The following is a 24,275-nucleotide window of genomic DNA, read 5'->3' as shown; positions in this document are numbered from 1 at the left end:
AGTCTCTTACCTTGGTGGTCAGTGTTATTAGAGCTGTAGTCTCTTACCTTGGGGTGGTCAGTGTTGTTACACAGCAGTAGTCTCTTACCTTGTGGTGGTCAATGTTATTATACAGCAGTAGTCTCTTACCTTGGGGTGGTCAGTGTTATTATAGAGCAGTAGTCTCTTACCTTGTGGTGGTCAGTGTTATTACACAGCAGTAGTCTCTTACATTGGGGTGGTCAGTGTTATTATAGAGCAGTAGTCTCTTACCTTGGGGTGGTCAGTGTTATTATAGAGCAGTAGTCTCTTACCTTGGGGTGGTCAGTGTTATTATAGAGAGGTAGTCTCTTACCTTGGGGTGGTCAGTGTTATTAGAGCAGTAGTCTCTTACCTTGGGGTGGTCAGTGTTATTAGAGCTGTAGTCTCTTACCTTGGGGTGGTCAGTGTTGTTAGAGCTGTAGTCTCTTACCTTGGGGTGGTCAGTGTTATTAGACCTGTAGTCTCTTACCTTGGGGTGGTCAGTGTTGTTAGAGCTGTAGTCTCTTACCTTGGGGTGGTCAGTGTTATTAGAGCTGTAGTCTCTTACCTTGGGGTGGTCAGTGTTATTATAGAGCAGTAGTCTCTTACCTTGGGGTGGTCAGTGTTATTAGAGCTGTAGTCTCTTACCTTGGGGTGGTCAGTGTTATTATAGAGCAGTAGTCTCTTACCTTGGGGTGGTCAGTGTTATTAGAGCAGTAGTCTCTTACCTTGGGGTGGTCAGTGTTATTATACAGCAGTAGTCTCTTACTTTTGGATGGTCAGTGGGGTTCCGTCCACCCATTTCCAGGTCCCCTCAGTAACAGAGTCAGTCAGACCAATCCAGGCAAAAAGGAGTGATTCTAACCCTTTGATGAATGTCTGTTGTGGCACAGAAAACACATTGTTAATAATACATGATGGACTAATAAATAAAGTAGCTCTGTCTGTCTGTCTGTCTGTCTGTCTGTCTGTCTGTCTGTCTGTCTGTCTGTCTGTCTGTCTGTCTGTCTGTCTGTCTGTCTGTCTGTCTGTCTGTCTGTCTGTCTGTCTGTCTGTCTGTCTGTCTGTCTGTCTGTCTGTCTGTCTGTCTGTCTGTCTGTCTGTCTGTCTGTCTGTCTGTCTGTCTGTCTGTCTGTCTGTCTCACCTGTTCCTCTTCACTGTTAATGATCACCAGATCTGCTCCTCTCTCCAGACAGTCCTGTCTACTCTCCTCCCAGGATTTCTTCTCAGTAGAGAGGTAGTAACAGCCGCAGCCAAACCTTCTCCATCCTTCAGGACAGGACCCTAGAAGTTTGACATTTACCATATTTGACACTCAACTGTTATGAAAAATAATGTATTAAAAAGAACATGACAGACAAAGCACTTCTAATGAACCCTTCCAATGAGCTGATTAGGATTTTGCCTTGCAGCTTTAGGAAATAATTCAAATGTTCTGGTGATTTCCCACAGCAATCGTTTGTGTGAATTGCCTGTTTGCCTTTAGCTTTTACACTGAACAAAAATATAAACTCAACATGCAACCATTTCAAAGATTTTACTTAGTTTCAGTTCATATAAGGAAATCAGTCAATTTAAATGAATGAATTAGACCCTAATGTATGGATTTCATATGACTGGGAATACAGATATGAATCTGTTGGTCTCAGACACCTTAAAACCTGTTAAGGTATAGGGGGCAGTATTATCACGGCCGGATGAAAAGCTTGCCCAGAGTAAACTGCCTAATACTTGGGCCCAGAGTCAAATATGTGCATATTATTAGTAGATTTGGATAGAAAACACTCTGAAGTTTCTAAAACTGTTTGAATGATGTCTGTGAGTATAACAGAACTCATACGGCAGGCAAAACCTGAGAAATATCCAACCAGGAAGTGGGAGATCTGACACTTGTAATCTTTCAAACCATTGCTTATGAAACTAGTGTCTGTGGGGTCATTGTGCACTTCCTAAGGCTTCCACTAGATGTCAACTGTCTTTAGAAAGTTGTTTGAGGCTTCTATGGTGAACTTTGAGGGAATAACAGCCGGTTCAAGCAGTGGACTGTCCGAGCTCATGTAGTTACTTCATGTGCATTCACAAATGGCTAGCATTTTTATTTTTCTTCTGTAATGAATACGCTATTGTCCGGTTGGAATATTATCTACTTTTTATGTGAAAAACACCCTAAGGGTTGATTGTAAACATCGTTTGACATGTTTCTACAAACGGTAATGGACCTTTTGATCTTTTCATCTATTGAATTGCGCTCCCGCATCGTGCCTTTGGAATAGTGTTCTGGACGCGCCAACAAAACGGAGGTCTTTGGACATAAATGATGGACTTTATCAAACAAATGAACATTTCTGGTGGTAGTCCTGCGAGTGCATTCCGCCGAAGGTAAGGAAAGATTTATAACACTAATTTAGAATTGTATTGATGCCATGACTTGACGGGTAGCTGTATAGCTTGCATTGATGGCTGAGTTCTGTACTCAGAATATTGAACAATGTGCTTTCGCCGAAAAGCTATTTTAAAATCTGACACAGCGGTTGCATTAAGGAATAGTATATCTATAATTCTTTAAATAATTGTTATATATTTTGTCAACGTTTATGATGAGTATTTCTGTAAATTAATGTGCACATTCACAGGAAGTTTTGGGAGGCAAACATTTTCTGAACATCACGCACCAATGTAAAATGGTTTTTTTGGATATAAATATGAACTTGATCGAACAAAACATGTATTGTGTAACATGATGTCCTATGAGTGTCATCTGATGAAGATCGTCAAAGGTTAGTGCTTAATTTTAGCTGTATTTCTGGTTTTTGTGACGCCTCTCCTTGCTAGGAAAATGGTTCTGTGGCTTTTGTTGTTTAGGTGGTGTGCTAACATAATCTAATGTTTTGCTTTCGCTGTAAAGCCTTTTTGAAATCAGACAATGTGGTTGCATTAAGGAGAAGTGTATTTTTAAAGTGGTGTAAAATAGTCGTATGTTTGAGAAAATTGAATTGAGATTTTTGATGTTTTGTATTTCGCGCCCTGCTATCCCGTTGGCTAGGTGTCCCGCTGGCGGAACGTCTTAAAGGTAGGGGTGTGGATCAGAATACCACCATTTGTCTCATGCAGCGTGACACATCTCCTTCACATAGAGTTGATCAACCTGATTTTGTCCTGTGGAATGTTGTCCCACTCCACTTCAATGGCTGTGAAAACTTGATGGATATTGGCGGGAACTGGAACACGCTGTTGTACATGTCAATCCAGAGCATCCCAGACATGCTCAATGGGTGACATGTCTGAGTATTCAGGCCATGGAAGAACTGGGACATTTTCAGCTTCCAGGAAATGTGTACAGATCCTTGCTACATGCAGATGAGCTTCCCTGAGACGATTTCTGACAGATTGTGCAGAAATTCATCGGTTGTGCAAACACAGTTTCCTCAGCTGTCCGGGTGGCAGGTGAATTTGTCAGATGTGGAGGTCCTGAGCTGGCGTGGTTACACATGGTCTGCAGTTGTGAGGCCGGTCGGACGTACTGCCAAATTCTCTAAAATGACGTTGGAGGTGGCTTAATGTAGAGAAATTAACATAAAATTGTCTGGCAGCAGCTCGGGTCGACATTCTTGGATTCACCATAAAAATTGCATGCTTCCTCAACTTGAGACATTGATGGCATTGTGTTGTGGACAAAACTGCACATTTTAGAGTGGTCTCTTATTGTCCCCAGCACAAGGTGCACCTGTGTAATTATCATGCTGTTTAATCAGCTTCTTATGCCACACCTGTCAGGTGGATGGATTATCTTGGCAAAAGAGATATGCTCACTAACAGATAAGTAAACAAATTTGTGCACAACATTTGAGCTGTTTGTGCATATGTAACATTTCTGGGATATTTTATTTCAGTTCATGAGACCAACACTTTACATGTTGTCTTTTATATTTTTGTTCAGTGACATTTTCAAGTTAAACATAACTTTGCAACTATTATTTATTCCCACATTGAATATGTAGGTAGCTTTGCATGAGCCTTTGTCATAAATGTTGCCGTGTTGAATGGACCAAACTGCAGGCGAAATGTGGATACTCATCTATTAATGTAAAGAATAATATATCAAAGCAAAGTATACACAGGAAAACAATAACACAAAACTCACGACAGGCTAACCAGCTTACTACAAACAAAAGACTAGCAGTGTTAGCACAACCACCCACAAACCCAAGTGACAAACATACTCCTAAATATATGACTCCCAATCAGGAACAACGATCCCCAGCTGTTCCTGATCAGGAGTCACAAGACTAACACAGAAACAGACATACTAGACAACACATACAGACTTCTTCTGCCACGTCCTGACCAAAATACTACACCACTACTCCCTCTGCTGGTCAGGATGTGACAGTCTTGTCTTGTGAGAGGCCAGAACAGCTCATTGGATCTAGTCTCCTGCTCCTGTTTCTGTAGTGTGAGGCAGCTTGATGTACAAGTAAACACTTCCAATGTATCTGACATCTCTAATCTCTTCTAGAATTAATAATTATAAAACTGGGTCAATGAATTACATTACACTTCAGCTCCCCCCAGTTTCTACACAGATCGGAAAATGCAGTGGTGATGCACCTTACATGTGGAACAACTTACAAAAAACTATTAGAATTGATGGTCTGGTGCCTCTTTGGCTATTCAAAAAATTGATTTCTGATCTTAACTGTGATTGTTTTTCTTAAGGCGTATATGTATTGTGTCTGTGTAGTTGTGCATACAGTGGCAAGAAAAAGTATGTGAAACCTTTGGCATTAACTGGATTTCTAAATAAATTGGTCATCAAATTTGATCTGATCTTCATCTAAGTCACAACAATAGACAAACACAGTGTGCTTAAACCAATAACACACAAATTATTGTATTGATATTGAATACATAATTTAAACATTCACATTGCTGGTTGGAACAAGTATATGAACTCCTGAGCTAATGACTTCTCCAAAAGCTAATTGGATTCAGGAGTCAGAACCTGGAGTCCAATCAATGAAACGAGATTGGAGATGTTGGTTAGAGCTGCCCTGCCCTATAAAAAACACTGACAAAATTTGAGTTTGCTATTCACAAGAAGCATTGCCTGATGTGAACCATGCCTCGAACAAAAGAGATCTCAGAAGACCTAAGATTAAGAATTGTTGACTTGCATAAAGCTGGAAAGGGTTACAAAAGTATCTCTAAAAGCCTTGATATTCATCAGTCCACGGTAAGACAAACTGTCTATAAATTGAGAAAATTCAGCGCTGTTGCTACTCTCCCTAGGAGTGGCCGTCCTGCAAAGATGACTGCAAGAGCACAGAGCAGAATGCTCAATGAGGTTAAGAAGAACCCTAGAGTGTCAGCTAAAGACTTATGGAAATCTCTGGAACATGCTAACATCTCTGTTAACGAGTCTACGATACAAAAAAACACTAAACAAGAATGGTGTTCTTGGGAGGACACCACAGAAGAAGCCACTGCTGTCCAAAAAAAACCATTGCTGCACGTCAGAAGTTTGCAAAAGAGCACCTGGATGTTCCACAGCGCTACTGGCAAAATATTCTGTGGACAGATTAAACTAAAGTTGAATTGTTTGGAAGGAACACACACTATGTGTGGAGAAAAAGGTACAGCAACAACATCAAAACCCCATTCCAACTTTAAAGTATGATGGAGGGAACATCATGGTTTGGGGCTGCTTTATCGCCTCAGGGCCTGGACAGCTTGCTATCGCCAACGGAAAAATTAATTCCCAAGTTTATCAAAACATTTTGCAGGAGAATGTAAGGCTATCTGTCCGCCAATTGAAGCTCAACAGAAGTTGATGCAACAAGACAATTACCCAAAACACAGAAGTAAATCAACAACCGAAAGGCTTCAACAGAAGAAAATATGCTTTCTAGAGTGGCCCAGTCAGTCCTGACTTCAACCTGATTGAGATGCTGTGGCATGACCTTGAGCGGTTCACACCAGACATCCCAAGAATATTGCTGAACTAAAACAGTTTTGTAAAGAGGAATGGTCCAAAATTCCTCCTGACCATTGTGCAGGTCTGATCCGCAACTACAGAAAACGTTTGGTTGAGGTTATTGCTGCCAAAGGAGGGTAAACCTGTTATTAAATCCAAGGGTTAACATACTTTTTCCATCCTGCACTGTGAATGTTTACACGGTGTTCAATAAAGACATAAATGTATAATTGTGTGTTAAAAGTTTAAGCAGACTGTGTTTGTCTATTGTTGTGACCTAGATGAAGAACAGGTCAAATGTTAGGACCAATTTATGCAGGAAGCCATGTAATTCCGAAGGGTTCACATGCTTTTTCTTTCCACTGTATGTGTGTTTTTATTTGTATTGAAAACAGGGCTCTACTGCAAATGAGACCTTGGTCCTAGTTGATCCTGTTTAAATAAAAGTGTTTTTTATAAAGTACACCCGCTGGACACTAGTCTATCATAGGACCTTATCTCCTTAATGCTGAGTGCCAAGCAGACCCTCATCGGGTACCATTTTTACAACCTTTCATACGACTCGGTAGGGGATCGACCTCCCAAACATCCAATCTCAGGGCGGACACTAACCACAAGGCCACTGGTGGATTCTAAAAGATGCCACAGTGAATGATAAACGATGTAGAACTACATTATATATATATATATAACTTCCTTGACTGACAAAACAAAATCTGAGGGAGTTCTAGGTAGGTAGTTCTGATGACCTCCTGTGTCATGTCTTGAGCGCCACAGCAAAACCCAGTTCCTGTAATTTGTTACTGTTCCTAATGGCCACAGTTAGCGCTGACAATACTTCTTGAGTATGATTGGGTGTGCAATAACAGGTCAACTACCAAAACGTTGGGGGGGCTGTCCTTACCGTTGATCTTCCAGTTCAGTCTATCTGTCTCCTTCTGTAGCTGGTCACGCTCCATAGTTGTAGTGTTCAGACTCTTCATCAACGTGTCTCTCTCAGTGGTCCTGGTATTTAGACTATTCTGTAGCTGGTCTCTCTCAGTGGTCCTGGTATTTAGACTATTCTGCAACTGGTCTCTCTCAATGGTCCTGGTATTTAGACTATTCTGTAACCGGTCTCTTTCTATATCTGTAAAAGGGAAAAGTCAATCAAAATGTGTAACAGTCAAAACATTGACTTCAAATGTTTTTTTCTTTTTTTTTTTCACTTACAGGAATTCCACTGGCCTACGATGACAGCCAGTAGAACACACACTACAGCAACACTGGAGGGTCTCTTCCACCACTGAAAATGTACTGAATAACAAGTTATTAAAGTCAGATAATTGGTAATGTGTTAATGTGTTTTGAGCTGGATCCTGCAGAAACAGGAACAGCACCTCTGTTTTGGACTGATGGATTCCAGAACCTATTTGTTTGGATCCGCTACCTTTCTTGGCATTAAAAAGAATTGTTACTGTTTGCAATGTAAAAATTTTAATTACAGCGCTCAAAGTTAATTTGAGTTTCCTCAATATTAACAGAGGGTACTGTAGGTAGGGGTAAGGTAACAACAGGTAGCCTCAATATTAACAGAGGGTACTGTAGGTAGGGGTAAGGTAGAGGCAGGTAGCCTCAATATTAACAGAGGGTACTGTAGGTAGGGGTAAGGTAACAACAGCTAGTCTCAATATTAACAGAGGGTACTGTAGGTAGGGGTAAGGTAACAACAGGTAGTCTCAATATTAACAGAGGGCACTGTAGGTAGGGGTAAGGTAGAGGCAGGTAGCCTTGAGGATACAGTGCTGGGCCAGTAACCAAAAGGTTGCAGGTTTGAATACCGGAGTGGACAAGGTGAAAAATATGTTGTGCCCTTGAACAAGGCACTTCATCCTAATTGCTCCAGGAGCGCTGTATGTTGGAGCCATTGTGATCATTGTCAAGAAGTCACACCCATCCCACTGGAGTTAGAAGTTCAGTGTGAGAAAGTTTAGACTATATAGAAATAATTACGCTCAAATTGAAAATCATGAAATGAGGATTTCTATCCTCTTTAACAGGAGGAAAAGTAGAATAGTAGTCAAAGATAATGTACCTTTACATCCCATGCTGACACATCCATTATGATTACTTCAGTCATTTGATAACTAGTTCAAATCCTTTTGATATGGAAAGAAACGAGCAACAAAAAAAATAGAACACAAGAACAAATTGTTCTGCAATGTTTAAAATCCAATATGGATACCAAAAGTTATTTTCAATTTCAACTTATTTCAGAAGAAATGGGGAATTATTTAAGAAAAGTGCAAGGATGCCAATATATTTTGGAGCAACTTTATATAAATTAAAAGAATGTTGCGATAATTCCTCTGCACAGTAACAATATTATAATTTTAAACTATTTTATGGCATTTTAAGGTATTTCAAGGCACGTTATATTTATACTGTAGATGCCATTGTCTAATAAGGAGAGGGCTGCACGGCACAGACAAAAGATTAACGTAGATCCAGTTGCTAGGGAGGAAAGACTAGCCAGAAGAAAAGGAATGTATTGTTTTCCTGGTTTCATGCTACTATCAGCAACAGAATAGGATATAATAGGATATAAAGCTGGGTGGATAACACTTAACATTATGTTGCACTATTACACTGTAGTTCATGTTTTACTGAACTGCAGTTAACGTATAACTAATGGATTATATTAGTTAACATAATATTACACACACACACAATTATGCATTACAAATGGATTATAAATTCTATTAGTTAATAGATGCTTCACATTTGGGGAACTTTATGAAAAATTGAGACTGTACAAGTTTGAAATGAAGTAGTTTGATGGGCTTTTTATGTACCTATTTTGCGTAGGTATCTTGAAATTGCATTTGTGTACCTGCATTGAATAGAAATGTACCAGTTACAGTGTAACAATGCATAACTACAACATTAACTATCATGTAATAATCGTTAAATAATACAACTAAATGCAACGTACAGTGTTGCCGCAGGCTCAAATTATAGTAAAGTGATTATTATTAACATTAGCAATGAAATAGTAACAAAACATGTTCAGAGAGAAAGGGAGAGGGAGTTGATTTAACTTTTAAACTTTGATTAAGTGTTATCATTGTATAGCCTACTATTAATAGACTACTAATAACATTTAATGGATGCGAATCCTATTCTGTGCCAGTGTCATAACTATAAAAAAAAAAAAATGTTTTTTAGCTATCAGAGAAGTAAGAAGGATGTCAATCCTGTTACACTGATGCTTATACGAACTCGAACCCAGTCGCAGAGGAACACAGCAAGCTTCAAGCATCGGCTGTCAGAGCAGCTTACCTATCGCTGCAGCTGTACACAGCCCATCTGTAAATAGCCCACCAACTACATACCTCATCCCCATATTTGTTTTTTTCTGCTCTTTTGGACACCAGTATTTATACTTGCACATCCTCATCTGCACATATATCACTCCAGTGTTAATTGTTAAATTGTAATTACTTTGCCACTATGGCCTATTTATTGCCTTACCTCCTTACTTCATTTGCACACACTGTATACAGATTTTCTATTGTGTTATTGACTGTACGTTTGTTTATTCCATGTGTAACTCTGTGTTGTTGTTTTTGTCACACTGTTTTGCTTTATCTTGGCCAGGTCGCAGTTGTAAAGGAGAACTTGTTCTCAACTGGCCTACCTGGTTAAATAAAGGTGACATTAAAAATAAAAAAAATAACCTGGGAACTAGAAACCGGTAAGGGTGCCCTCCAGCGGTAACCTAAGGAAACACACCCAAAAATAAACAGAAACTGTGACAAATCCTGATCATCCACCGATCCATACAATGACACAATCTGATGCTGATAAAAAGAGAGGTGCAGTGAAAAAAATCTAACAAATGAATGTGGACATGAACTTAACTCCAGTATCCACTGAAGGAAACTTTTGAGCAGCCTCCTGAACAACTTGTACAAATACAACATGAACCTGCACCTCCAGAGCTGGAGCAACCATCTGGAGTAACCACTTGCTTCCTAAACTCCACTGTTTTTTTATACAGTTTTTTAACTTAAAAATTGCTAAAAGAAAAATACTATTGCTGCTACGAATAATAGTTCATAGGATCATTATTACTATTGCTGAAGGAATCACATTTGATCAATATTTGTGGGCAGTAGTGATATGTGTCATTCAGGGTAACAAAATATTGTCATACAGTATAACACCAGTATATTACATTAAAATACAATAACTTTGTTTTGTTGACTCAGAAAGACAAAAACAAATCTCAAAGGATGAAGTGAAAGATATTTTCATCGATTTTTTTTCAGTGTAAGGGAGGACGTTTTTGAAAATGTTAAGTTGTACCTGTGACACATCAAATGTGGTATTCAAAATGAAATGTCATATTTTTTGGGGTAGTTATATTTCTGCCAGTCTAAGCATGTTTGTTGAAAAAACACTTAGTGTTATACTGAATTTCATTTTACTAGAGTACATTCATATGAATCATTTTAATTAATTAATTATTGGCTTTATTTTTGAACATAACTAATATACAGTTAGGGCATAGGTGACACTCCATTGAACATAAAAAAGCCTATTAGGAAATTGTAATTGCTGTTTAACTTTTTTGCTACTTTGAAAACCTTATACGTCTTTGACCCAAACATAGCTGCAAGCAGGCATGCCGGAGTTCAAGCTTTGGCCCCATAGTGCCACCATCAGGATATTTTGGACAAATTTCCCTAGGATGAGATACTTCTGTACTCCTTACCATGCTTGCCAAATATCAGAACTCAACATTGAACAGATCATGCAATATGGGTTTAATGTATTTATGGACCATTTTAAATTATGTTGAATACTTTAAACATCTTCTCCAGAACCGCTGGACCGATTGGCACCAAATTTGGTATTGCATCTATGGACGCACATATATGAGATATAAATATGTACCAGTTATAGCTCCACCGTGTATCTGATCTGAATGTATTTGCATATATGCTGAGTCTTGACAGTGTTGGGAACATGCCTTACATTTTGTTACAATATGAATAACCGTGTCGGATTTATATGCATTTGTTCCAAGTCCAATAATGTTTATTGATCCATAGTATCGGCGTAGTATCTCAATAGTATCTCAAACATATTGCGTTGAGAGACATTGGTTCATAGGTCCCACTTTCTAACTGTCCTGCAGATCAGCCATTTGGTGCCAGAGGACTAACGTTAGCACTTTAACAACATTCTAAATGGCGAATATAATACGTTTAAACTAATTCTGTCTCAAAATGCAAATCAGCCAATTGAAATTGTTGACGTAGTTACACGTGATTAAACGCTATATATGTTAGCTGTTCCCATCAGATAACCTGGCAGACTTAGCCCTATGCTAACCTGCACAGATGGCCATGAGTATATCTGGTTCAAATTCCGTATCAGCCAGTTATTAATTGTTGACGTAGTTGAACGTGATCCAACACTTTTTTCATGAAAGCGTCCTTGTCCAACCACACGTTCTGATAATCAAAGCAACTAGGGAAAGGGAAAGTGGGTTGTAGTCAGTTGTACAACTGAATACATTCAACTGAATTGTGTCTTCTGCATTTAACCCAACCCCTCTGAATCAGAGAGGTGCGGAGGGCTGCCTTAATCGACATCCACGCCTTCGGCACCCGGGGAACAGTGGGTTAAATGCCTTGCTCAGGTTCAGAACAACACATTTTTAGATTCGAATTAGCAACCTTTCGGTATCTGGCCCAACGGTCTAATCACTAGGTTACCTGCCGCCACTAGATCACGTGTCTTTGACTGACTGGTTAAATAATTATCTGTGTAGAGAGCCTAGTGTAACAGTGCTCGAACCAGGGACCCTTGCACACATCAACAACTGACACCCACGAAGCATCGTTACCCATCGCGCCACAAAAGCCGCGGCCCTTGCAACTCAAGGGGAACAACCACTTCAGGTCTCTGAGCGAGTGACGTCACCGATTGAAACGCTATTAGCGCGCACCACTGCTAACTAACTAGCCATTTCACATTGGTTACACTAGCTCCAATTGTTGCAGAGGATTTGAATCTCAGATGAGTTTTTCTACCCCTTTTGAAATGTACAATTACATTTATTGTTTCAATGTGTTGAGAAGTGCAGTCAAAATTGTTTAATGTGGATCTTCGTTGGACTCCTTGCAGATGACACATAGGCTACTGCCACTGCAATATAAATAATCAGCACTACTATAGGCTATATTACATAGACATGTAGGCTACACTTACATGTACAACGTTTTATATGCATATCCACTTCATCACATGCGTTATTTGATTTGAGCATTGAGGACCAGCATTGAATAGTGTTTTACTTAACAAGTCAACCACTTTAAAGGTGTTTGCCACCAGATAGCAATGATGATGGTACATGCTATTTTTTTTCTTAGCGCCACCATGTGGTCAATTGGCATGGCATTGCATGAGAGGGTGTGGTCTTTGGCCCTTTACCATCATGCAAGGTTGTGTCCACCTAGGACTTATCATTTCTCATAGGAATTTGCATTCTTCACCAAATTATCATAGAATAATATAATGAAGGCCATGTGTAAAAATTTGTATGAACATAACAAGATTCAACAACTGAGACATAAACTGAACAAGTTCCACAGACATGTGACTAACAGAAATGAAATAATGTGTCCCTGAACAAAAGGGGGGTCAAAATCAAAAGTAACAGTCAGTATCTGGTGTGGCCACCAGCTGCACCCCTTAGGGATACCTTATGGATGGGTGGACCGCGACAACATCCGGTGAATTGCAGAGTGCCAAATTCAAAATATATTTTTTTAATATTAAACATTCATGAAAATACAAGTGTGTTACATCATTCAAAAGCTTAGAATCTTGGTAATCTAACTGCGTTGTCAGATTTCAAAAATAATTTACGGCGAAAGCATAGCATTCGATTGTCTGAGGTCTGAGGACAGCGCCCCACACCAACATATTTTCCAAACCAGCACAGGTGACACAAAATCACAAATAGCGATAAAATAAATCACTTACTTTTGAAGATATTCCTCTGTTTGCAATCCCAAGGGTCCCAGCTATACAATTAATGTTTTTTTGTTTGATAAAGCCCTTCTTTATATCCCAAATAGTCAGTTTAGTTGGCGCCATTGATTTCAGAAATCGACCCGTTCAACATGCAGACAAATGAGTCCAAAAAGCTACCGGTAAACTTCGTCCAAACAAGTCAAACAACGTGTCTATATAATCCTCAGGTTATCTAAAATGTAAATAAACAAATATTTTAGACGGAAAGTACCTCGTTCAATAGCAAAGCCAAATTCGCGCGCCGACAGACTGATTTGATACAGGTGGTCAGCTCACTGAAACTGCAAATACTTCTTAATTTTTCAAAATACAAGCCTCAAACCTTGAATATAGACTGTTGACATCTAGTGGAAGCGATATGAATTGCAATTTGGGTGACGGACATAGGGGTTTTCAATAGCTTTACAAAATAAGAGCCTGGGAGCTGAAAAAAAATAATTTCTGGACGGATTTTCTTCGGGTTATCAACATCTATGATCTGATCTCATAAATTACCAGTTCTGTTATAGCCACAGACATTATTTTTACAGTTTTAGAAACTTCAGACTGTTCCCTGTACCACACTGCGTTGAGATTGCCTGCAATGACAACAAGCTCAGTCCGATGATGCTGTGACACACCGCCCCAGACCATGATAGACCCTCCACCTCCAAATCAATCCCGCACCAGAGTACAGACCTCGGTGTAATGCTCATTCCTTTGATGATAAACACAAATCCAACCATCACCCCTGGTGAGACAAAACCGCGACTCATCAATGAAGAGCACTTTTTGCCAGTCCTGTCTGGTCCAGCAACGGTGGGTTTGTGCCCATAGGCGACGTTGTTGCCGGTGATGTCTGGTGAGGACCTGCCTTACAACAGGCCTACAAGCCCTCAGTCCAGCCTCTGTCAGCCTACTGCGGAGAGTCTGAGCACTGATGGAGGGATTGTGTGTTCCAGGTGTAACTCGGGCAGTTGTTGTTGCCATCCTGTACCTGTCCCGCAGGTGTGATGTTCGGATGTACCGATCCTATGCAGGTATTGTTACACATGGTCTGCCACTGCGAGGACGATCAGCTGTCCGTCCTGTCACCCTGTAGGGCTGTCTTAGGCGTCTCACAGTACATTGCAATTGCAATTTATTGCCTGGCCACATCTGCAGTTCTCATACCTCCTTGCAGCATGCCTAAGGCACATTCACACAGATGAGCAGGGACCCTGGTGTTTTTCAGAGTCAGTAGAAAGGCCTCTTTAGTGTCCTAACTGTGAGCTTAATTGCCTACCGTCTGTAAGCTGTTAGTGTCTTAACGACTGTTCCACAGGTGCATATTCATTAATTGTTTATGGTTCATCGAACAAGCATGGGAAACAGTGTTTAAACCCTTTACAATGAAGATCTGTGAAGTTATTTGGATTTTGACTAATTATCTTTGAAAGACAGGGTCCTGAAAAAGGGACGTTTCTTTTGTTGCTGAGTTTATCTGATCTCATAAATTACCATCTATGATCTGATCTCATAAATTACCATGTCTGATCTGATCTCATAATAGCTCCCTTTGGATGATGTCATTGAGCAGCTATTTCTTACGACTTTCTTTTTAATTACAGATTGTAGAAATTACGTTTTCACATGTGTAGAAACTGGAATAGTGCTGGAGATAATGAATATGAGGATGAAAAGTGGTGGAATTTTCCTTTAAATATCTCAATGGTTTTGCAGCTCTATATCGGAATTCACCTTTAAATGCGTGCTTCCATTCCTCTGATTCATTTGGCATACTTTTCCTCATCTTAACACTGTTGTCTAAACACACAGATGAACGCAACGTTTAAGATGCAATCTTTGAAGTTCAGTGTTCTACTCTAGCACTTTATCAGGAGGTGAAACAGCAGAGGGTATGTCATGTCTACCGTAGTAAATGGGCAGAATATTTGAATAACTAATCTCAATGTAATAATGTAATTAAGGTGCAGTGAATCAGTGTTATTACCATTCATGTTTGAATGGAGAGGCAATGGGAAAAGCAAGCAACATAGACAACGCTTCACACAGGTGAATTCTTGCGTGTAAAATATTCTCGCTCATTTCATTCTTAAAATACAGTATAGTGATAAAATGAGCAAAATACACTAGATATAAAAAAGTTTGTTAGACACCCCTTCAAATTAGTGGATTTGGCTATTTCAGCCAAACCCATTGCTGACAGGTATAAAAAGTCAAGCACATGGCCTTGCAATCTCCATAGACATACATTGGCAGTAGAATGACCTTACCGGAAAGCTCAGTGACTTTCAATGTGGCAACGTCATAGGATGTCATCTTTCCAACAAGTCAGTTCGTCAAATTTCTGCCCCGCTAGAGCTGCCCTGGTCAACTGTAAGTGCTGCTATTGTGAAGTGGAAAGTCTAGGAGCAACAATGGCTCAGCCGCGAAGTGGTAGGCCACTCACTACCGAGTTCCAAACTGCCTCTGGTAGCAATGTCCGCACAATAACTGTTCGACGGGAGCTTAATGAAATGGTTTCCATAGCCGAACAGTCGCACACAAGCCTAAGATCACCATGTGCAATGCCGTGTGTCGGCTGGAGTGGTGTAAAGCTCGCCGCCGAATTGGACTCTGGAACAGTGGAAACACGTTCTCTGGAGTGATGAATCACGCTTCACCATCTGGCAGTCCGACGGACGAATCTGGGTTTAGCAGATACCAGGAGAACGCTACCTGCCCAAATGCATCGTGCCAACTGTACAGTTTGGTGGAGGAGGAATAACAGTCTGTGGCTGTTTTCATGGTTCAGGCCAGGCCCCTTAGTTCCAGTAGTGGGAAATCTTAACACTACAGCATACAATGACGTTCTAGACGATTCTGTGCTTCCAACTTTGTGGCAATAGTTTGCGAAGGCCCTTTCCTTCTTCAGGATGACAATGTCCCCGTGCCAAAGTGAGGTCCATAAAGAAATGGTTTGTCGAGATCTTGTGGAAGAACTTGACGGGCCTGAACTTGACTGGCCTGCACAGAGCCATGACGTCAACCCCATCGAACCCCTTTGGGATGAATTGGAAAGCGAACCGCGTGCCAGGCCTAATCGTCCATCATCAGGACACGACCTCACGAATTCTCTTGTGGCTGAAAGGAAGCAGGTCCCCGCAGCAATGTTCCAACATCTAGTGGAAAGCCTTCCTAGAAGGGTGCAGGCTCTTATAGCAGCAAAACGGGGAACAACTCCATATTAATGCCAATGATTTTGGAATGAGATGTTGGATGAGCAGGTGTCCACATACTGTTGGTCATGTAGCGTATAAAATACATTAGTTTGTTTAAGTTAATGATGAATGCAAAAGAGAACCTGATCATTCGGAACTCATGTTCAAAGGGAAGTTTACTGATGTATGTAATGCTGCATTTAAATTCTTAGTCTACTTGCGAGAGCTAAAAAGTTATTTTAGCCAAATATATAAAGTAGGTAACAACACCAGCCTTGTTTGAAGCATAGGCCTATGATATGATGGAAAAACATTTCTTATCCCAGACCATTATTGTCCTTGTTTTATTCTCCTTATATCCTCTTGATACATTCATAAAATATAATTTTATGTGTAAAGGCTAATATGCATACTGTCCTCCTTCACGTCACACTGTCGTTTTCCCCATTCTTCCATGGCCTGTATACTCAACAGACTCTCATTTTCCTTGTCATGGAGTAATAACACGTTAGACTTTAACCCTGTTGCAACGTCTGTTGTCATGGTTACCTAACTGCTACAGCAAATAGACAGTGCAAAATACATTTCTCCTGTGGAATGCCCTGTTTTTATTTCGTCAGACACATACAACCCAAGCCTAAGCTATTTTCTGTAATTAGCTCATCATTACCTTGTAAATAATGACATGAGTTTCTATTCCAGTAATAATGAATACAAACATTTTAAAGTTATTAATGAATTAATACATTGTTTAGAAAGTTGCTTTTAGTTGCCTGGCTTGATAGATTGACATATATTATACTAAACAAACATATAAATGCAGCACACAACAATTTCAAAGATTTTACTGCTTTAAAAAAGAGGTAGGGGTGTGAATCAGAAAACCTGTCCGTATCTGGCCTGACAACCATTTGCCTCATGCAGCCAACACATCTCCTTTGCATAGAGTTGATCAGGCTATTGATTGTGGCCTGTGGTATGTTGTCCCACTCCTCTTCAATGGCTGTGCGAAGTTACTGGATATTGGTGGGAACTGGAACACACTGTCGTACATGTCAATCTAGACCATCCCAAACATGCTCTTTGGCTGACATGTCTGGTGAGTATAAAGGCCATAGAAGAACGGGGACATTTTCAGCTTCCAGGAATTGTGTTCAGATCCTTGTGACATGGGGCCGTGCATTATCATGATGAAACATGAGGTGATAGTGGCGGATGAATGGCACGACAATGGGCCTCAGAATCTCGTCAGTGTATCTCTGTGCATTCAAAATGCCATTGATAAAATGCATTGGTTTCTGTTGTCCATAGCTTATGCCTGCCCATACCATAACCCGACCGCCACCATGCAGATTTTGTTCACAACGTTCACATTGGCAAGCCGTTCTCCCACACAAAACCTACACACTGTCTGCCATCTGCCCGGCAGTTGAAACCGGGATTCATCTGTGAAGAGCACACTTCTCCAGCATGCCTGTGGCCATCGAAGGTGAGCATTTTCCCACTGAAGTCTATTACGACGGCGAACTGCAGACAGGTCAAGACCCTGGTGAGGACGATTTTCACATGGATGAGCTTCCCTGAGATGGTTTATGAGAGAAATTATTTGGTTGTTCAAACTGTCGTGTCTTTGGGCATCATTAACTTGAAGACATGTTTATCAAATAACTCTCTGTAATTATTATTACGCGAGTAACTGATTAATCGTGTAACTGTAATTAACTAGGAGGTCGAGGCACCAAGGAAAATATTCAGATTACACAGTTATAATTTTCCTAATATAACTGTCAGATATTATAACATTATATATTTTATTATAAGATCTGATCTATTATCTTCTTGTTTTAATGATGTGTTATTACCTCGCGTCCAGTCTCATTCCAAATGTCGTAAATTGTTGTTATCTGCACGAACCCAGTCTTCACTAAGTCATCCATACATCAATTGTCTTAACCTCTTGACGGTCGCCTAGGATAGGGGGCGCCACAGCGCATTTTGAAAATAATTCGTGCCCATTTTAAACGGCCTACTACTCAAACTCAGAAGCTAGGATATGCATATAATTAATACTTGTGGATAGAAAACACCCTAAAGTTTCTAAAACTGTTTGAATGGTGTCTGTGAGTATAACAGAACTCATATGGCAGTCAAAACTCTGAGACATATCGAAACAGGAAGTGGAATTCTGAATTGCGAACTCAACTTCATCACGTTGCCTATTAATCACACCGTGAGCTATAGTTCATTGAGCACTTCCTATTGCTTCCACTAGATGTCCCCAGTCTTTACAAAGTGGTTTGAGTCTCCTACTGTTAAAACTGAATGAATGAGACGCTGTTGAAATTGGTCACATGAGGAGGGCCATCACCATTATGACGCTGGCGGCCCTGGCTTCCCTCCCCTTTCGAAACATTTTGAAAGACAATGCAATCATCCTCCTTGAATCTTATTGGCTCTCTTGTTGAAAAAGTCCCTGAAGATTTATGTTATACAACGTTTGACATGTTTGAACGAACCTAAATGGAAAAAAAATGCATTTTCTCGAAATCTCGGAGCATTTGGATCAGCCTTCAGACGCGCTAACAAGAACTCTTGGAACATAAAGGAATACTTTTTTCAAACGAAAATACATTTGTTGTGGACCTGGGATTCCTGGAAGTGCTTTCTGATGAAGACAACCAAAAGTAAGGGATTATTGACAATAGTATACAAGACTAGATGTGATATGCTGGCTATGTCCCTTCCGTCTTCAAGAGAGCGAGAGTTGCACCCCTTCTGAAAAAACCTACACTCGATCCCTCCGATGTCAACAACTACAGACCAGTATCCCTTCTTTCTTTTCTCTCCAAAACTCTTGAACGTGCCGTCCTTGGCCAGGTCTCCTGCTATCTCTCTCAGAATGACCTTCTTGATCCAAATCAGTCAGGTTTCAAGACTGGTCATTCAACTGAGACTGCTCTTCTCTGTGTCACGGAGGCTCTCCGCACTGCTAAAGCTAACTCTCTCTCCTCTGCTCTCATCCTCCTAGGCCTATCTGCTGCCTTTGATACTGTGAACCATCAGATCCTCCTCTCCACCCTCTCCGAGTTGGGCATCTCCAGTGGCCCACGCTTGGATTGCGTCCTACTTGACAGGTCGCTCCTACCAGGTGGCGTGGCGAGAATCTGTCTCCGCACCACGTGCTCTCACCACTGGTGTCCCCCAGGGCTCTGTTCTAGGCCCTGTCCTATTCTCGCTATACACCAAGTCACTTGGCGCTGTCATATCCTCACATGGTCTCTCCTATCATTGCTATGCAGACGACACACAATTCATCTTCTCCTTTCCCCCTTCTGATAACCAGGTGGCGAATCGCATCTCTGCATGTCTGGCAGACATATCAGTGTGGATGACGGATCACCACCTCAAGCTGAACCTCGGCAAGACGGAGCTGCTCTTCCTCCCGGGAAGGACTGCCCGTTCCATGATCTCGCCATCACGGTTGACAACTCCATTGTGTCCTCCTCCCAGAGTGCTAAGAACCTTGGCGTGACCGTGGACAACACACTGTCGTTCTCTACTAACATCAAGGCAGTGACCCGATCCTGTAGGTTCATGCTCTACAACATTCGCAGAGTACGACCCTGCCTCACACAGGAAGCGGCGCAGGTCCTAATCCAGGCACTTGTCATCTCCCGTCTGGATTACTGCAACTCACTGTTGGCTGGGCTCCCTGCCTGTGCCATTAAACCCCTACAACTCATCCAGAACGCCGCAGCCCGTCTGGTGTTCAACCTTCCCAAGTTCTCTCAGACACCCCGCTCCTCCGCTCTCTCCACTGGCTTCCAGTTGAAGCTCGCATCCGCTACAAGACTATGGTGCTTGCCTACGGAGCTGTGAGGGGAACGGCACCTCCGTACCTTCAGGCTCTGATCAGGCCCTACACCCAAACAACACCTGCGCTCATCCAACTCTGGCCTGCTTGCCTCCCTACCTCTGAGGAAGCAGAGTTCCCGCTCAGCCCAGTCAAAACTGTTCGCTGCTCTGGCACCCCAATGGTGGAACAAGCTCCCTCACGACGCCAGGACAGCGGAGTCAATCACCACCTTCCGGAGACACCTGAAACCCCACCTCTTTAAGGAATACCTAGGATAGGATAAAGTAATCCTTCTAACCCCACCCCCCCCCCCCGTTGGGGCTCGGGGGCAGTATTGAGACATTTTGAAAAAAATATGTGCCCATTTTTAACTGCCTCTTACACCAACTCAGAAGCTAGGATATGCATATTATTAACACATTCGGATAGAAAACACTCTGAATTTTCTAAAACAGTTTGAATGGTGTCTGTAAGTATAACAAAACTCATATTGCAGGCAAAAACCTGTGAAAAATAGATCCAAAAAAAATGTGAATTTTGTGACTGTACTATTTAGTGTCATTGTTTTATAGATACCATAGTGAGAAAGGATTCATTTCGCAACACCTACGGCTTCCACTAGATGTCAACGATCTTTATAAAGTTGTTTGAAGCGTCTATGATAAACAGAGAGCAAATTAGAATCCAAGGAAGTTGACATGTCATCACTTCATTTTTTTGCGCCTGCGCATAAATCTGAGAAACGTGAGTTTTGTCTTCATTGTTTATCTAGACATAGGATAGGTTGTGTGAAAATATTACTGATGTTTAACGTTAAAAATGGACCAAAAGATTAATGCTAAACAACATTTGACATGTTTGAACGAACATAAATAGATTATTTACTAGGTTTTTTTTGCTTTTCGGCGTGATTTTACACTCCCCCCACCACGTTTTGTGGGAGCATAATGAACGCTAAGTACTTGGTGTTATTTGGACATAAATTATGAACTTTGTCAAAAGAAACCACATTTGTTCCGGACCTGGGATGCCTTCCGGACCTGGGATGCCTGCCTTCTGATGGAGATAATCAAAGGTAAGGGGATATTTACAATGTTATTATCGATTTTAGATGATGCTAACTGTATAGCATAGCCTGTTGTTCTTAGCATAGCTCCCCCGTTTATTGCAAAATGTGATTTCCCAGTAAAGTTATTTTGAGATCTGGCCATTCGGTAGCAATTACGAGATGATAATATATTATTCTTTGAATGACAATATTATAATTTACCAATGTTTTCGAATAGTAATTTTGTTATGTTCACCGGAAGCATTTCAGAGAAGAAAAAAATCTGAATTTCACGCTACTGTAAAATGCTGTTTTTGGATATAAATATGAACTTGATGGAACAAAAAATGCATGTATTGTATAACATAATGTCCTAGGAGTGTCATCTGATGGAGATTGACAAAAGTTAGTGCATAATTCTAGCTGGTTTCTGCTTTTGATGACGCCTGACCTTGAATTGAAAATGGATGTTTGTACTTTTGTGGCTATGTACTGTCCTAACATAATCTAACTTTATGCTTTTGCCGTAAAGCCTCTTTGAAAATCGAACAATGTGGTTAGATTGAGGAGATGTTTATCATTTAAATTGTGTAAAATAGTTGATTGTTTGAGAAATTGAAATTATTAGATTTTTGATGTTTTGAATCCCGACTCGGGGTTCATTGCTAACCTGTAGCCCCAACAGGTTAAAAGATTTAGATGCACTATTGTAAAGTGGTTGTTCCACTGGATATCATAAGGTGAATGCACCAATTTGTAAGTCGCTCTGGATAAGAGCGTCTGCTAAATGACTTAAATGTAAATGTAATATGCGATTGTTCCAAGATGGCGCTGACCTGTAACATTAGCCTATTTTTCAGAGTATCGCATCCCCTTTCATCGCAAAGTATGATTACCCAGTAAAGTTATTTTTAAATCTGGCATTACAGGTGCTTTCAAGAGATATTCATCTATAAATCTTAGAATGACAATATTACATTTTAAAAATGTTTTCGAATAGTAATTTAGTAAATTGTAGGGCTGTTTCATCGGATGCATTTGAGGGAAAATAGTTAGTCAACGTTACGCACCGATGTAAAATGCTGTTTTTATATATAAATATGAACTTTATCGAACCAAAGAATGCATGTATTGTGTAACATGATGTCCTAGGTGTGTCATCTGATGAAGATTGTCAAAGGTTAGTGCTGCATTTAGCTGTTTTTTGGTTATTTGTGATGCATGTGGTTGGTCGGAAAATGGCTATGTGGCTACTTTTACGAAATACTCCTCTAACATAATCTAATGTTTTGCTTTTGCTGTAAAGCCTTTTTGAAATCGGACGACGTGGTTCGATTCAGGAGAGGTGTATCTATAAAACGATATAATTAGAAACATTTTTTTTTTTTTTTATTAATAAAATTTTGTTATGCTAATGGCGATATGATTTTTCGCTGGATGTCCGTCCCGCATATGGGGTTAAAATAATTTATTTACAAAACTAAGTAATTCACAGAAAGCATGCAAAACAATAGGTATCATTACAAAGAAATGGTAGAGTAATGTGCCCTAGTGGGCTAAACCGGCATGGCGGCTTGTTAACCTCTTGGGGCTAGGTGGGACGCTAGCGTGCCACCCGTGGTGCACTCCATCAACAGCAGGTGCATTTCAAGAGCGGCAAATTTGAATCCAAATAAATGTCAAAATTCAAATTTTTCAAAAATACAACTATGTTACACCATTTGAAAGATAAACATCTCCTTAATCTAACCACGTTTTACGATTTCAAAAAGGTTTTACGGCGAAAGCATAAATTTAGAGTATGTTAGGACAGTACATTTACAAGAGTTGTGTGTAATGTTTTGTCAAGTCAAAGACAGGGTCACCAAAACCATAAAACCAGCTAAAATGATACACTAACCTTTTACAATCTCCATCAGATGACACTCCTAGGACATTATGTTAGACAATGCATGCATTTTTAGTTCTATCAAGTTGATATTTATATCCAAAAACAGCGTTTTACTATGGCATTGATGTTGAGGAAATCGTTTCCCTCCAATAACCGGCAGTCAAGTCAGCGTCACAAATTAAATAATTAAAATTAGAAAACATTGGTAAAATATTATATTGTCATTTAAAGAATTATAGATTTACATCTTTTGAACGCAATCAACTTGCCAGATTTAAAAATAACCTTACTGGGAAATCACACTTTGCAATAATCTGAGCACTGTGCCCAGAAAAATACGCGTTGCGATACAGACTAGACGTCATGTTGGGGAGATCTAAAATCGAAAATACTATGTAAATAATCCATTACCTTTGATTCTCTTCATCAGATGTCACTTCCAGGTATCACAGGTCCATAACGAATGTAGTTTTGTTCAAAAAAGCTCATCATTTATGTCCAAAAATCTCCGTCTCGTTAGCACATGATGTAAGCCAGCCGGACTTCTCGTCATGAACGAGGGGAAAAAATATATTTCCGTTCGTTCAAACATGTCAAACGTTGTATAGCATAAATCATTAGGGCCTTTTTTAACCAGAACATGAATAATATTCAAGGTGGACGAATGCATAGTCTTTTATAACGTATTGGAACGAGGGTACCCAACATGAAGTAGCGCGCCAGGTGTCTAATGGGACATCACCGTTCCATGGCTCTTGTTCGGTCAGATCTCCCTCCAGAAGACTCAAAACACTTTGTAAAGGCTGGTGACATCTAGTGGAAGCAATAGGAAGTGCCAAAATATTCCTAAACCCCTGTGTTTTTCAATGGGATAGGTTTAAAGTCAATACAACACATCAGGTATCCACTTCCTGTCAGAAAATGTCTCAGGGTTTTGCCTGCCAAATGAGTTCTGTTATACTCACAGACACCATTCAAACAGTTTTGGAAACTTTAGAGTGTTTTCTATCCATATATAATAAGTATATGCATATTCTAGTTACTGGGTAGGATTAGTAACCAGATTAAATCGGGTACATTTTTTTTATCCAGACGTGCAAATGCTGCCCCCTAGACCCAACAGGTTAACCAAACAAGGGGGTTGGGGCAGCGGAGAAGGCACAACAGAGTTGATAAATATTAACAATTGATATGCTAATCCTTTGCACATGAACGCTCACTCATTCGGGAA

The 24,275-nt window shown here is 40.3% G+C and overlaps 1 protein-coding gene across 2 annotated transcripts in view; it reads right to left on the bottom strand.

Annotated features, from left to right (window-relative positions):
- The window catches only part of LOC106569656 (uncharacterized), an 83,713-nt gene that overhangs the window by 40,563 nt on the left and 18,875 nt on the right, over positions 1-24,275 (bottom strand). The window contains exons 4-7 of one of the 2 annotated variants that reach the window (XM_082974107.1): positions 7,188-7,271; positions 6,880-7,104; positions 1,146-1,285; positions 770-879 (exon numbers count right to left, since the gene is read on the bottom strand). The exons of the other annotated variant lie outside the window; for it this stretch is intronic. Coding sequence (XP_082830233.1) covers positions 770-879; positions 1,146-1,285; positions 6,880-7,104; positions 7,188-7,271 — 559 coding nt within the window. The remainder of the gene's footprint in view (positions 1-769; positions 880-1,145; positions 1,286-6,879; positions 7,105-7,187; positions 7,272-24,275) is intronic. 2 annotated transcript variants of the gene reach the window in all.

The sequence above is a fragment of the Salmo salar genome, chromosome 04 (assembly GCF_965601325.2).
Source record: "Salmo salar chromosome 04, fSalSal1, whole genome shotgun sequence".
Taxonomy (NCBI): Eukaryota; Metazoa; Chordata; class Actinopteri; order Salmoniformes; family Salmonidae; genus Salmo; species Salmo salar.
Note: the sequence above shows the minus strand (reverse complement) of the source record. Positions and strands in the feature narration are given on the sequence as shown.